The 14,199-nt window shown below is 44.9% G+C and overlaps 1 protein-coding gene across 1 annotated transcript in view; it reads left to right on the top strand.

Annotated features, from left to right (window-relative positions):
- Nucleotides 1-14,199, top strand: part of osbpl10a (oxysterol binding protein-like 10a) — a 75,352-nt gene that overhangs the window by 34,868 nt on the left and 26,285 nt on the right. Inside the window, exons 5-6 of the mRNA XM_076302179.1 lie at nt 1,497-1,697; nt 13,743-14,025. Coding sequence (XP_076158294.1) covers nt 1,497-1,697; nt 13,743-14,025 — 484 coding nt within the window. The remainder of the gene's footprint in view (nt 1-1,496; nt 1,698-13,742; nt 14,026-14,199) is intronic.

The raw sequence follows: 14,199 nt of genomic DNA, 5'->3' as shown, positions 1-14,199 counted from the left end.
AAGGTTCAGTTGACAGTTGAATTGGCTATCAAGTTGCTAACACTCGATTAAATCCTTTCATGGCAGCTGTAGATGCTTGATTAATAAATATACCAGCTTCGCAATGATTCATTAATATATATATATATTCACCATATCTCAGTCCTCATCAGTCCACTTCGAGGTGGCCGGACATGTTCTTGATTTGTGCACGCAAGCGACAAGAATGTCGGAACAGTGCCCGCCCGACGTACCCCCAAAATTGTCCACTTTGTCCGCCCTACTTCTCATTGAAATGAGTTGAATATACTAGGATGTCGCTTCTCATGTGAAAAGCCCTTCAGGGCCTCACAGACATACGTTACTTCTTAGAGACATATTTTGACCCTGGAAGAGGACCTGTAGGGGAGGTTTCAGCAGTTGAAACGGCCCTATAGAGACTTCTTTTGGCTCTGAAAGAGAACCTGTAGGGGTGGTTTCTGCAGTGGAAAACTTCACAGAGGTGCCAGCGCCCTTGAAACCGCCTGTGAGTTCCTGCTGTGGGAAAGTGCCAACAGGCTTCTGGGATGGTACGTGGGGATCCAGCCCCTGTTAGAGCTGTAGCTGCTGTGCTCTCCAGGGAGGAGCTCAGCTGTTGGGTAAGGAGAGGAGAGTTGCAGGGCTGCAGGATGGAGGGAGGCTGGAGGGGAGGAGGGGGCTGTGAAGCAGAGAGTTCCTCCGTTGGTGAGCAGCAGAGTTTTTGTGTGTGTACGTGTGTGTGTGTGTGTGTGTGTGTGTAAGTCTTTGTCTTACATGATTGTGTTTAAATTTGTGGCATTTGGAGCTTCCACTCTGCATTTGCTTATCTCCAGGGATAGTTTTTAACCTCTTTCTCTATCTCTCTCTCTCTCTCTCTCTCTCTCTTTCAGTCTCATCTCCCTTTCTCTTCTCTGCTTTCACTCCCATTCCTCTCCTCATCATGAGGGGATCAGGCTATTAATTCAGGAGAAAATGATAGACAGGCGGAGAGAGAGACAGACAGACAGACAGTCAGACAGACCAACAAAGAGAGTACATTGCCTCCCAGTGTTAAGTGGCGAGCAGGTAGCCTTTGTGGTGTGTGTGTGTGTGTGTGTGTAGATTGACTGAAGTGCTGTTAGCTGCACTTGTCTCTCTGATGTTCTTTTTATGAACCCCTTAATGACTATAGCAGCTGATTCTGAGGTTTTCTCTGTGCAGAAAGATGAAGCATGGCAACACTACATATTTAAAGTCATAAACCTATTATGCTATAGGCATTTGGGAAGAGAGAAGCTCATTTCTTTCACATGAGTTGACTATGTGTAGTATTTGAGCTTGCTGCATAAATGACACACACACACACACACACAGAGAAACACACAGATGAATGTATTCAAAGTAAACAACTGTGGATTTATCTGTCTGATTGAAACAATCTGGCCAATTCTTTCTCTCTCTCCCTCACCCCCCCCCCCGCTCATTCTCTCCATCTCTCTCATTCCCTCCCTCTCTCTCAGGGCTCTTCTGGTCGGACGAGGAGTTTCTCTGTCCTTCCTCACATCCCGCCCGCCTCCGCTTCCTCCTCTCCCGGCTCCCAGAGGCACCTGGGCCACCCCGGGGCGCCTAGCAACATCGTCACCATCACCCACCACAAGTCGCCTGCCGCTGCCCGCCGGGCCAAGAACCAGTACCCCTCCCGACTGCAAGAGGTCAAAGAGGTCAGTGCCTCCTGGTCACCCTTAAGCTCTTCTCACATATGCAGCGATTTTGTGTGTGTTTTTTGGGGGGATTTTATGGCTTTAATTCAGCACGACAATGAAGAGAGTGACCAGAAGCAAGTGGGAGTCAGAGACAGACACAGAGACAGACACAGAGACAGACACAGAGACAGAGACAGAGAGAGGGGGTGGGATCAGAAAATGACCCTAGGACGGACTCAAATCCAGGTTCCTGTGGGCACGTGTACCCAAATATGGTATGAGCGCTGGAGCCAGTTGCGCCGCATTGCCAACCCAAAAGTTTTTTTTTTTTTTTTTTAAACTGTTAAAACGTCATTTTAACGTTTCACCCGTAATTGATGAATTACATAACATTACAAAAGCTATCCCTTGAAATCCACCCTTAAAGATCAACCTTTAAAACCTTTTCTTAAGTGCATATGAGTGCGTGTGATGGCAGAATTCTACATGTTTCAAACCTAAGTTTTCAGCTTCATTTCAATTTGTGCAACTAGTTTTCGAGTATATTAAAGAAACGCAGAGACTAAATACATGAACTTTGGAAAATTGGAATAAAAGAGGAAGAGCATTGCAAAAAAAGCATTTAACACAAAAATGTTCCATATAATCTAAACTATTTGATTTTAGCACCATGAGCTTTACAAGCGTTGATAGTATGTAGTTTTGCATTATTCACTTTATTTACGAGTGGAGCTCGTCTTAAATTGTTTTGCTGCATATGTCTGACAAGACAGACTTTATAGACGTTGACCATGGAGACAGTCTGAAGTCTCTTGTCAAAGACTAGGCAAGGCAGCCGTGTCCAAATGCACTCTGTGATATTCGTTTTTCACAGACATCCTCTTCATTTCTGATTTACACCTCACTCCTTTTAATCTGATTAAACATGCCAGCGATTATGAAGATGTGTCGCTCTCAATTAGACAAACATTTACAGCTTATGTTGTTATGAAACAACAGCATTTAAATGATACTGTAAACGGAGTGGATTTGGAAATCCTTCAGATCAGCACTGGTTAAGATTTCTCAAGCACAGTAGGTGACAGGGGCGCCTGCAGGAATTAATGCTATGGTACGCACACCCATCCCCCCCCCGCAAAACAAATTCACGCGTGGACAATATTTGTCCGTTTCCCGGTTTACATAGCATAGCATCATTCACATGCAATAATACAACAACAACGTCTTCAATGACCTATTCATTTGGACAACTTGATACAGCCCTATACAGGCTAAAGTTACCTTTAGTTTTGTTCTAGCTTACCGTGACGTCTGGCTTTAAACAGCTGTCTAATGCAGTCTAACGTTCTGACAAGCAATTGCCCACCTTGTTCTTGCCCATCTGGAATAACTCCTAGATTTGCTGCATCAATTCATTCTGTTTTCGTTGTTTAAACTTGTGATATCCATGATGAGTATTGGGTTAGTGAATTAGCTCAACATTGTGTGCTGATAATATAGATAGCCGAGTAAAAGAAAACAAGTAGCCTAGTTGCGTGCCTGCGTGCGTATTCTCTCTCTCCTGCTCAAACAAGATGTGTGCGCGTTAATTTTGATAACGTGTTCACTAACTTCAATAGAAAATTGTAAATTGTAGCCCGATGGCATGCAGCTAATGGGATACTGTCCATAGTTGGGAAGGTATGGTGGGCCAAAACACACACACAGGAAATGTTCTCTTGTTGAGTAGCCTGATGGTACGCACAGTGCGTACGGACGTACACCTGCAGGCGCGCATGGTGGGTGATATTAAGGCCCTGAAGTCATTAAGTTGACAGTATTAGACTTATTAGAAGAATGTTGCCCTGCTCTAAATGAGAGGCTTATCTGATGACTCCTCCTCCGCAGGTCCTCCGAGCGTTGGTTTAATGCCGTGATCAATGAGTGCCAAGCCTTGGCTTTTTAATCATTCGGTGCTGTGAGCTTCGACACTGACTCAGTGCCCAGTTGTACCACCACAATAAGGCATCAGCACTCTCATTAGATGAGAACTGGATATGTTCCCAAAGAGAGATACTGAGAGTTTTCATGCTACAATGTGATCAACACTTTGAAGTAATCTTATAAGTGATTTTGTGCGCACAGTCTTATACACCCAGGAATTAAACAATAATGTGATAACTAAGTGAAGATGGTGTACTTAAAATATATGGTATACAATAAATGGTTGGTTCAGCTTCTGGACTTTCTAATGGAATCTTTTAGTCGCCATTGCATCTTCAGTCTAGTCAGGAGTATGTCAGTCTTTAGTTTCTGTGAAGGACTTTCAGATAATAGGCTACCCTGACATTGCCAAGTGACATGGAACTGAACTTAGCCTGGCTCATTGAGACGGGGTCTGGGTACTACTCATTTTTTCGTATTTGAAACGTGGTTTACAAATGTCCAGCTGTTTATTGGGTGCTACGAATGTCTGTCAAATGCATCTGTACGTAGCTCATAACCGCTTCGGTGTGTCGTCATCGTCTTGCTGTCCCCCCTCCGTTCTGTGATTGGTTCCTTCGTTGAGGTGAAAACAAAGTCCATGGAATCCAGGCTGCCTAGCAGCGTGAATAAAATCGCACGCGCAAGGCAGCATGGGAAAACCCAGGCTAAACTGAACTCAGTATGAATATGAATATCATGACTTTCTGTTTGAAGTATCTTATTATTTACATAAAGCTCCTTGGCAGATACTTTTATTCCAAATATGTTTATATGTAAAGGTAGTAAAGAGTGGGACTTTGTGTTATGATTTGGTAGTAATAAACCTGTGATGAAGTGATATGGCTGTTGATATTAGAAATGCATAGTCATTGTCTGTTTCCGAGAACTTCAGAATTGTCTCATCAGGTCGGTGCCATTACTGTAGAGAAAAAGTACATTTGACAGTCTGATCTTCAGAGCTCATCTTAGCGGAGCACCGTACCTCATTCGTGGCTTTCTGTGTAGTCGGATTGAGTCTCTCTCCGGTAATCAACAGGAAGGGAGATCCTTACGCTCTGAATTATGAAGTTAAGATGAGCCTCACTGGGTTTGAATTGAGTTCCACTCGAGACGGAAGCATCAGGAGATGATGGTGGTGAATGTTGCCTCGGGCTGTAACAGCAAAGACGAGCATCCCTGGGAGCTGTGGAGTAGAGGACTGTTGTTTTGGAATGTGTGTTGAACACTGAAACATACATTTATTGCTAGCGTGGCGCTCATGTGTAATGATTTATTAATAGATTACGGAGTTATTGCCTTCTTAACAGAAATTAACGTGTGTGTCTTGACTTTACATTCAGGTGATAAGACACTATTCGATCCATATATTGCTCTTAATCTGTAATCTTCATGTTTGATATTGGTTAATACCATAAAGAAAATCACTTACAGAAATATCTCTTTTGTCACATAAATAGTATAATTTGTGAATCGTTTCTCCGCATATTTACTCGTTCTAACCATACCTTGTTAATTTATTGTCAAATCAAATCAAGCTAGTCTAGGAGATTCCCCACATGATCCACAATGTAATTGTACACAGTATGTGGGTAATCATGTGATTAATCAGTGGGGTTATCAGTACAAGAGAGCAATACTCCCTCTGCGGCAGCCTCCATCACAATACACACGGATGGCCATTCCTTTATCTCACTCACCCTGGGGCGGCACGGGTCTGATGCTTTGGACACATGCGTTTGAATGGCTCACACAAATATGGGCAATGCGAGCGAAGATCCTGAAAGGAGAAGAGATGTGTCACTCCCGCTGGGTGTTGTATTCAGCAGCATGCTATCATGGCTGATGGCGTATGCTTTTGTGCACAAAATGACTGCCAACAGGTGCTCAGCTCCACAGGGTGTATTTTTTAATATAGCAATGCACACCTTCAGGGCAATTTTAAGGAAAGGATATTGAAAGTGGTCTCCATTTATTATATTAGATTTGGGAAGATAAATCATATATTATAATAAATAATTAATTTAGTTTGCTCATATTTGTATTAAGTGCACAGTGGTAAGGAAAATAAGTTTCCCCCTTTTACCTTTTTTAGGCCAGCCCACCTTTACTGATCTGGAAACTCTTAAAACAATGAAGGCCTTCACCAGACTGTGTGTGTGCGTGTGTGTGCAAATGTGTGTGTGTGTGCGCGCTCGTTCGAGTGTGAGTGTCTCTTTCTCCCCCAGCCTTCGGCCCTGAGATTAGCCGTAACCGAATCCCTCCCCAGGTAGACAGTGTTCCTGTAGTTCACCCACAAAGAGAGCACAGGCCCCGTATTATTACCTGCACTCGCTTCCATTAAAGAGCTTCTTAGAATTCCAGTCGCTGGGGCAACACCCACTCCACTCCACTCCCCCTCTCCACCCCCACAGCCTCGCCCCTAAACCAGGCCTGCTGCTGACCCTCCTCTCCTCTCTAATGGAGGACGGAGAACAACAGACTCAGCCTGACCTGGTCCATCATCATTATGCGGCCTTGGTTGAGACTTTCCAGAGCCACAGCCAGGGCCATTCAGGGCCAGGCAGGGTTTCAGGCAGGCAGGTCTAGAAAGACAGACAGACAGACAGACAGACAGGGCGGATGGATACCCAGCTGGCAGGCAGGCAGGCAGGGCAGGCAGGCAGGATGCCCTGCTGTGCTCCCCAGTCCATCCTCATCTGGGTTTCAAATGCAATTTGCTACCTGGAATAGAGATGGGCTCTTTTATTTCATTCATTCAGTCAGTCATTCTTTCAGCAACATCAGGTGCACTGCATAATGGAGGCAGTGGGATTCGGAGAAAGGAGGGAGAGAGAGAGAAAAAAGGCACATTGCCCACAGGGAAAGTGGCTGTAGCGGAGCTGAATGGCACCAGGAACCGCACCAGGAACCATACCTGGAACCTTTTTACCAAGAACCTTGGCACAGGAGACCTTTCCTGGAACATTTTCAATTGGAAGCTTTTGTCTTGGAAATGTCAGAGCTGGAACTAAATGTATTTTCTTACTCAGTGGAGTTCAGCCTTTTCGTCTACAGTGAATTTCACTGTTTTTTTTTGTCTTAAATTGTGTGACTCTGAACAGGCAGACTGCAATGTTTATTTCCCAGACAGCTGTGTCCAGTCGTTTCTTCTCACCCTGTGCAGTCGGCCGGACCTTCGGTCATCTCTAACTAAGTGCAGGAGCTTGTGATGAGCCCTCAGGGTTAAGATGCTCACAGACAGACATCTTCTCCAGCCAAGACATCACACTGCCAGAAGGAAGTGAGTGGTGTGTCAACCAACATTAGCCGGCTCTCCACTTTTAATAAACACTGTAGAGTGAGATGGAGTGTTTCGCTAATTAAATGTCTCGCTTATTTTTTCACTTCACCACGGAAGATAGAGTTTATTTAAATTTAAATGTGTTTTAAGATGTCTCTATGAAGTAGCGACATATTTTGTGCCCTTGATGCGGGGCTATGTGGTTAGTGTTTATTTAGTCCTCCAGAGGGTTCTAATGGTTCCCTTTGTTTTTGTAACCTCATTTACACCCATTGGTTGCTTTCCCTACTTTTTATCATTCTTGTCCTCTGATTGTGTTGGGGTTCGATTCTAACACACACACACACACACACACACACACACACACACACACACACACACACACACACGCATAGTTACACACACACACACACACACACACACACACACACACACACACACACACACACACACACACACACACTTTCGAGTGGTTGTGCTTTACTGTTTGACTGTTTCATGATGGCCATAATGTCTAGGTCTGGTGCAGGGCCATTTATCTGAGTGTGTGCGTGTGTGTTTGTGAGTGAGAGTTTGCATGACAGAGGGAGAGACAAAAAAGAGAGATGGAGGAAGTGAGAGGAATTGAGAGAGAGATGGAGAGTGAGGGATGGAGAGAAAAAGAGAGAGGGATGGAGAAAGAGAGACAGAGAGAGAGGGATGGAGAGAAAGATGATGGTTCCAGAATGTCTAAGAGTAGCTGCTTCTTGGGGGATAACATGTAGCCTGTGCTGCAGAAACAGAGTCTGTGAGGACTGAGATTTCATTGCCTCCCTTTACTCAATCCAAACAAAGTCAAACTAATTACCCTTCAGCTAAAAATACTTCAATTCCTGTGTTTTGCAATGGTTGTACCATCAGTGTTTTTATCAGTAAAACAGTTTGTACCCACTCAGGGTGTTCCCAGGAACTACCTGGCCTGTGAGTGCAACGCTAATGTAGTGAAGCCTGTACTGAAGGCTGTAGTGCAACATGTCCAGCCATGCTTGACTGTGATTGTAGTGTCATGGTCTCAAGGTAACTTCCCACAAGTGCTTGTATCTGGTCAGACTAGCCTCACAGAGTCATGAGTGTATGAGAATGTATATCTAGACATGACCACATGGGAGTGGATTAATTAGAGTGTGAAGAATATTTTAAAACAGACAGTCACCTGGTGAAGGCAATGTTCATGAAGTCTTGCAGATTTAAAAAAAAAGAAAAGAAAATGGCAAAAATGATAAGTGCACTTGTCAAACTATGGATTGTTTTTCAAAGGAAGCACAGCGAGCTTTGTTCCTGTCGATTGTGGTTGACATTTAAAATCACCTTTTCAGCGAGTCATCGCCAGGCTTTGTATTCCTGTCATGGCATGCCAAAGTTACATCTAGTCCTGTGAGACCGCAGTCAAACACAGACATCTAGAGGTGACGGAGTTGCTCGTCTGTACTTGTGTTGACAATCATGCTGGGGCCACGTGTTGCACTACATTAATTACTGCTCTTAATTGCATGAGCCTGAGTCACCGCCACATCAGTAACTTAATTTATTAAGTGGAATTCACTGGATTAATGTGTCTGCCGCAGCATCCGTGTGCAGGACTGTGGTGGGAGGTGACCTTGATGAGACGGACGTGGTCCCACTTGAGCAGAATAATTACCTAGACGCTGACTTTGAATGGCAGTTGCTGTGAATTTCATTTCCTTTCGTTCAGCCCACAAAAAGCCCAGTGTAGAATATGGCAAGGCGAGACTGTGTATAGCTTTTTGCTTTGCACACAGAGGCAGTTAAAACCACACAGCAGACATCTGAAGTGTTCTATCAAGTCTGAAAGGTAACCTGCATGCTTGTCTCTTTATTGTTTTTTGTTATTATGATTTCAAGTGATATAATCCCTTATGAGAAAACATTATTATTAATAACTTTATTATTAAAACCTTTTTTTTATTATGGTTTTCTTCACTTTGAGTCCTTGTATTAACTTGGATAGGTGGGCATCTTATTGTGTGGCAGAGCATGTGGAGAGATGAGAGTTTTATGTTGTGTGGAGGGCGGAGTAGTGATGAAGGGGTCCATGGCTCAGGCGATCGGCGTCGGGCACTCGGCTCGTGTTTCAGGCCTGTCGACCAGGTGACTGCTGTACAGTCCACCTCCACTTAAATACAGCAGAGAGCGGCTGTTCTGGACTATCTGGAAGAGACACTGGCCAAGAGGGCTGTCTGGGTCAATTAGTGTGCACGTGTCTCTTCTCTCTTCTCTCTTTCTCACCCTCCTCTCTAGTGTGTGTGTGTGAGTGAGTGGTCTGTGTCGTGTATGTCTGTGTGCAGAAAGCAAGAGGATGAAGGAAATAAAAAGGAAGACTAATAATTAAATGTGTAATATGTATGAACATGAGGTGTGTTTGGGAAAGTTCTTCCCTGCTCCTTGCCACTGCTCTTACAGTATACTCTTGAAAGTAATCTCTTTTAATCTTGACAATTAATCTTGAGGCTGCTAACATATAACAGGCATATTCATATGAAACAACAGGTATAGCAAGGTGCTAAAGGCCTTGGACTTGATACCTGGGCTCTGAATTTAATAGAGCCCAGGTATCAAGCTTCACACAAAGTGACTTTGTGTGAAGGCTATGACTAAGTGAAAAGCAGTTAGATTGCTGTGTACTTGTGCTGGCATTGCTGCCCGAGTCTGTGAAGCTTTGATAGTATGTAGTTTTGCATTATTCACTTTATTTACGAGTGGAGCTCATCTTAAATTGTTTTGCTGCTGCTGAGCCCATGACAGCCACTGCGGCCTCCAGAGGTCTTTAGAGAATTTATGTAGCTCTGTTCCTCTCTGTTCCGCACTGTGTTCTTCACTCTGTTCCGCACTGTGTTCTTCACTCTGTTCCACATTGTTCTTCACTCGGTTCCGCACTGTGTTCTTCACTCTGTTCCGCACTGTGTTCTTCACTCTGTTCCACACTGTGTTCTTCACGCTGTTCCACATTGTTCTTCACTCGGTTCCGCACTGTGTTCTTCACTCTGTTCCACACTGTGTTCTTCACTCTGTTCCGCACTGTTCTTCACTCTGTTCTGCACTGTTCTTCACTCTGTTCTGTATTGCAGTATTGCTGCAGAACAGCATTTTTTTGTTCTGAAATCTACAGCTATTTCAAGGTCAGCATTCTGTGCCAGTTTGGCTGGATGTGGATTTCTCTCTCTCTCTCTCTCTCTCACACACACACACACACGTACACACACACACACACACACACACACACAGGCAACAATACAGGCAAATTATTCAGTCGATAGGGCACTTACACAGCATCCTGGGTCTATACTACACGGACTAGCCTTCTTTTCAAAATGGGAAGCAACCTGGGCTTGATACCTGGGTTCTTGAGTTTAATAGTAACTAACAATACCGTCACTTTGTGTGAAGGCAGTGACTAAATGAAAGTAAATGCACTGTGACTTCAGTATCAGTTAGATTGCTGTGTACTTGTAATGGCATTGCTGCCTGTGAAGTCGAATCTGAAGGCCTGTGAATCTCCATATGGAATTGAGGGAGATGTGGCTCTAGCGTGGGTTATATATGGCGGTAAACATCTTGATAGCTGTGAAAAATGTGGGAGTGTGATTATAAGAGGGAAATATCAGGCTGCTTATTTCTGGGTTTTTGGCAATGTTTCATTTGTTTGGCCGCTTTCAGACACTGAACATCCCATCAGTGAGCCTCAGTAGCTAAAGTAACTACCTGGGCTGTGAGTTTATTCCTCACTACTAACTATGTAATTACACCATAACCCCAAACATTGTGTATTCAAGTGTGCGTAGGTGTGTGTTTGTGTGTTAACTCATTGTAGTGCTTCACTGTGTGAGTTCACTTAAAAGGAGATCGTTTTAAAGGACTCCCTTTATTTTGACCACTTTCTCCCCGCACCAACGTGTGCCAAGGCTCTGTGCGTGTTCATCATTCAGATTGAGCGAAATGTAGGTCACATCGCATCACTCAGCCAATCGCTCTCGGCTCGTATTAGGAAAAATCGATCCGGAAATATCATAGGGTGAGCAGGTTTACTTTTGCAACCTCTTCCTTTTTTAAATGAGAGAGAGAGAGAGAGAGAGAAACGTATCAGCTGAACCGTAATATCATCTGTGTCATATTTCACCGGTAGTGCTGCAGTAGCTCATTTGTTTCTGTTAATATTTCGAGAGCTGGACCATTAGCTAAATGGGATACATTGTAGCTGAAAGCACCACTCTCATCCCTCCTCCATCTCTTTACATGGGAGAGGAGGAGGACCATGTGTGTATTATAAACTCAATCGAGATGTCCAAACATCTGCAGATGAAGGATGCGGTCAGCGCTGTGTGTAGCCTTTGCTGGATCCATTCATATTGCACAGGCTCACAAAGTAACCCTGCTATCCATTCATTTATAGCATCGCAAATAACCCAGATCCTGCCACAGCAAATCTGTTCCAGCTGGGGAAATACGGTCCTGATGACGTACCTGTACCTGATGGTACAATTATAATCAGCTGATTTTACACCATATTCTTATATGTGGTCTGTGTTCACGATTTTGCAGAATTTCATACAGCTTTATTGTTAATTTGACATGCTTTGGAAATAGTTTTGCCAACCTATTTGCCAATACTGTAAGTGGTAAATAGTTTTTAGTTGGCCTAGGCCTCTACTGAACTGTACCTCAATCTGTATAGACCTCTGAAATTCGCCTACAAAAAGGACCCAAAGCTGCCATCTTTGCCCATATAAGGAAATATGGATCTCCTTATAATTTTTTAAAGTATATTTTTAAAGTGTATTTTTGGGGCTTAAAAGTATATTTTTAAAGTATATTTTTGGGGCTTTTTCATTATGACAGAGAGCGAAGAGGCAGACAGGAAGGAGAGAGAGATGGGGTGGGACCAGGAAATGACCCAGGTTGGACTCAAACCCGGTGGGCCACTTTTGGGTCCTTTTGGGTCCTTTCGGCCCCAGTCTGACCCAGATCCGGCCCAGATGCTGCTCCTGTCCCAGGTGTCACCCTGCTGCAATCTGTCCGTCACACAAGTAACACCAGAGGGAGACAACATAGACATTCTTAGTTTGTGGTTGTCAGATAAGAGAACTAGACCAGTAGGCTATGCATAACTGACCAGTAGGCTATGCATAACTGACCAGTAGGCTATGCATAACTGACCAGTAGGCTATGCATAACTGACCAGTAGGCTATGCATAACTGACCAGTAGGCTATGCATAACTGCTCAGTTGTTTCAGCAATGTTTGTCACACTGTGTTCACTCCCATTTGTAGCCGTCATGTCGCATCACTCTGCATTGCCATAATAATAGACCTCTGGCCTATTTTTGTACCTACTTGTTGAAACCACAGCCACTTGCTTTTTAGCTCGCAAATTTTGCAAGCTCTCATTGAACATTAATAGCAACTGTCTTTGTTTCTCTCCTGTGTTGCCCTTGTGACCAAGGCATTACTCTGATGCTGATCTATAAACTGCGAGTGGCTCTCATCGTGGAGCTATCTAGGCTGCCTCTGACTATGGGATGATTCATACTACATGGTAGTTACATTGATTGCTGAATGTGGATGACGGAAGCAAAGACAAGACCTTGGAGACTTCAAGGGAATTACCCACCCCAGCACGCGCTCGCTCAGAGCAGACATTTTAGAAGCCCGGTCACAGATTAGGAATGTGGCTTCTGAGGAAGCATTTGTGAGTGGGTTGAAAAGATCCCGCTGTGCGTCTGACCCCCTTTTGCGATCAGGGCAAGGTCAGCAAAACATTCAGACAAAGCTTAAGACACCCACAGCTAGACATGGAAAAAAAGAGATTTAACCCAAAACAAATTAGCGGGGGAGCCGGGGCAAGGATGAGACAGACAAGCAAGAGAAAGATGCATGGCGCTGTATGACCAAACTAACAGTAGATATTAATCATCATTAGAGCCCTCATCGATCACTGTCAACCTCGGAGCCCTCCGCCCAATGGAGATGGAAGTTTTAATCGAAGCCCATCTGCCTCCCAGGTGTAAAAGGTTGCAGTGTAGTGGTAGTGGAGGAATGGAAGTTCTGTGAGTTTAGCTATGGTGTCAGACAGCGTACTAGGACAGTGTTACTTTATTAATGTCTCAGAAGGTCCTTGGCTGTGGCAGAGGATTGGGCAGATATCGTAAGTGCCTTCGGCAGAAGACCATGTTTAATTGAAGTGATGGTAAAGGGAGCACTTTGAGAATGGGAAAAATGAAGTGAAATGACAAGGACATGTCAGAGGAACATTTGGGTGACATTTAAAGACTCTCCTGGTCTCTTTCAAGTGAGAATTTGCAAGTTCTTCTCTCTGCTTTGTCCTTCGTCTGAAAGTATATCTCCCTCCCACCCTGTCTTACCTTCCTCTGATCTCTCCTTTTCTTTCTTTCTCTTTTCTTTCCTACTCGTTCTCTCACTTTATCGTTCTGGCTAATTACCCCCCCAATTCACCTTCCTTCATTTTGTTCTCTCTCTCTCTCTCCCTCGGCTCTCTCCTTATTCCTTTTTATCCCTCTTCCCTTTCTGCCTTTCTCTACCTATCTCACCCCCTTTCCTTTTCTCCCCTTTTTGTCTCTCCCCTTCTCACACTCAGTCCTCTTATTTCTTTCCTTCTCTCTCCTTCTTTCTTTCCTTCTCTCTCCTTCCTTCCTTTGCACTCCTTCTCGCCTCTGTGTCTTTCTCTCTCTCTCTCTCTCTCTCACACTCACTCACTCCATCCAATCCATCCCTCACACATACTCCTCTCTCCTCCCTCCTTGCAGGTGATGTCCCAGGCCGAGGGTCAGCAGAAGAGCCTGATGCAGTCCATCGAGTCCCTCCCCGCCCGCGGGCCGCTCACCTGCCTGGACCAGGACCTCCTCCTTCTGAAGGCCACCTCAGCTGCCACCCTCAGCTGCCTGGGGGAGTGCCTGAGCATCCTCCAGCAGAGCTCCGGACATGGACACCACCACCAACCCCATCACCAACCCCATCACCAGCACCACCAGCAGGGCTCCACCCCCACCACCACCAGGCCTGGACCCTCCGCCCGCGACCCACCCTCCGGTGAGTCCGCCCTGGGCCCACCCCTGCTGCTCCCCCTGGGGCCCCCGGACCCTGGGAAGGGCCCCATGGAGGTAGATTGCGGCCTCTGTCCTTCCCTCTCAGGACCGTTGCAGCTGAATGTATGCAATAAATGTTGTTGAAAGTGCATGGCGGCATTTGTGGGTGGTTTGTCAT

Source organism: Alosa pseudoharengus, unplaced genomic scaffold (genome assembly GCF_046254945.1).
Source record: "Alosa pseudoharengus isolate Yale_2024_CS ecotype anadromous, Long Island Sound unplaced genomic scaffold, YU_APseudo_1.1 YU_APseudo_1.1_scf_23, whole genome shotgun sequence".
NCBI lineage: Eukaryota > Metazoa > Chordata > Actinopteri > Clupeiformes > Clupeidae > Alosa > Alosa pseudoharengus.
The sequence above is the reverse complement of the archived record's forward strand: the minus strand, read 5'-3'. Positions and strand labels throughout refer to the sequence as shown.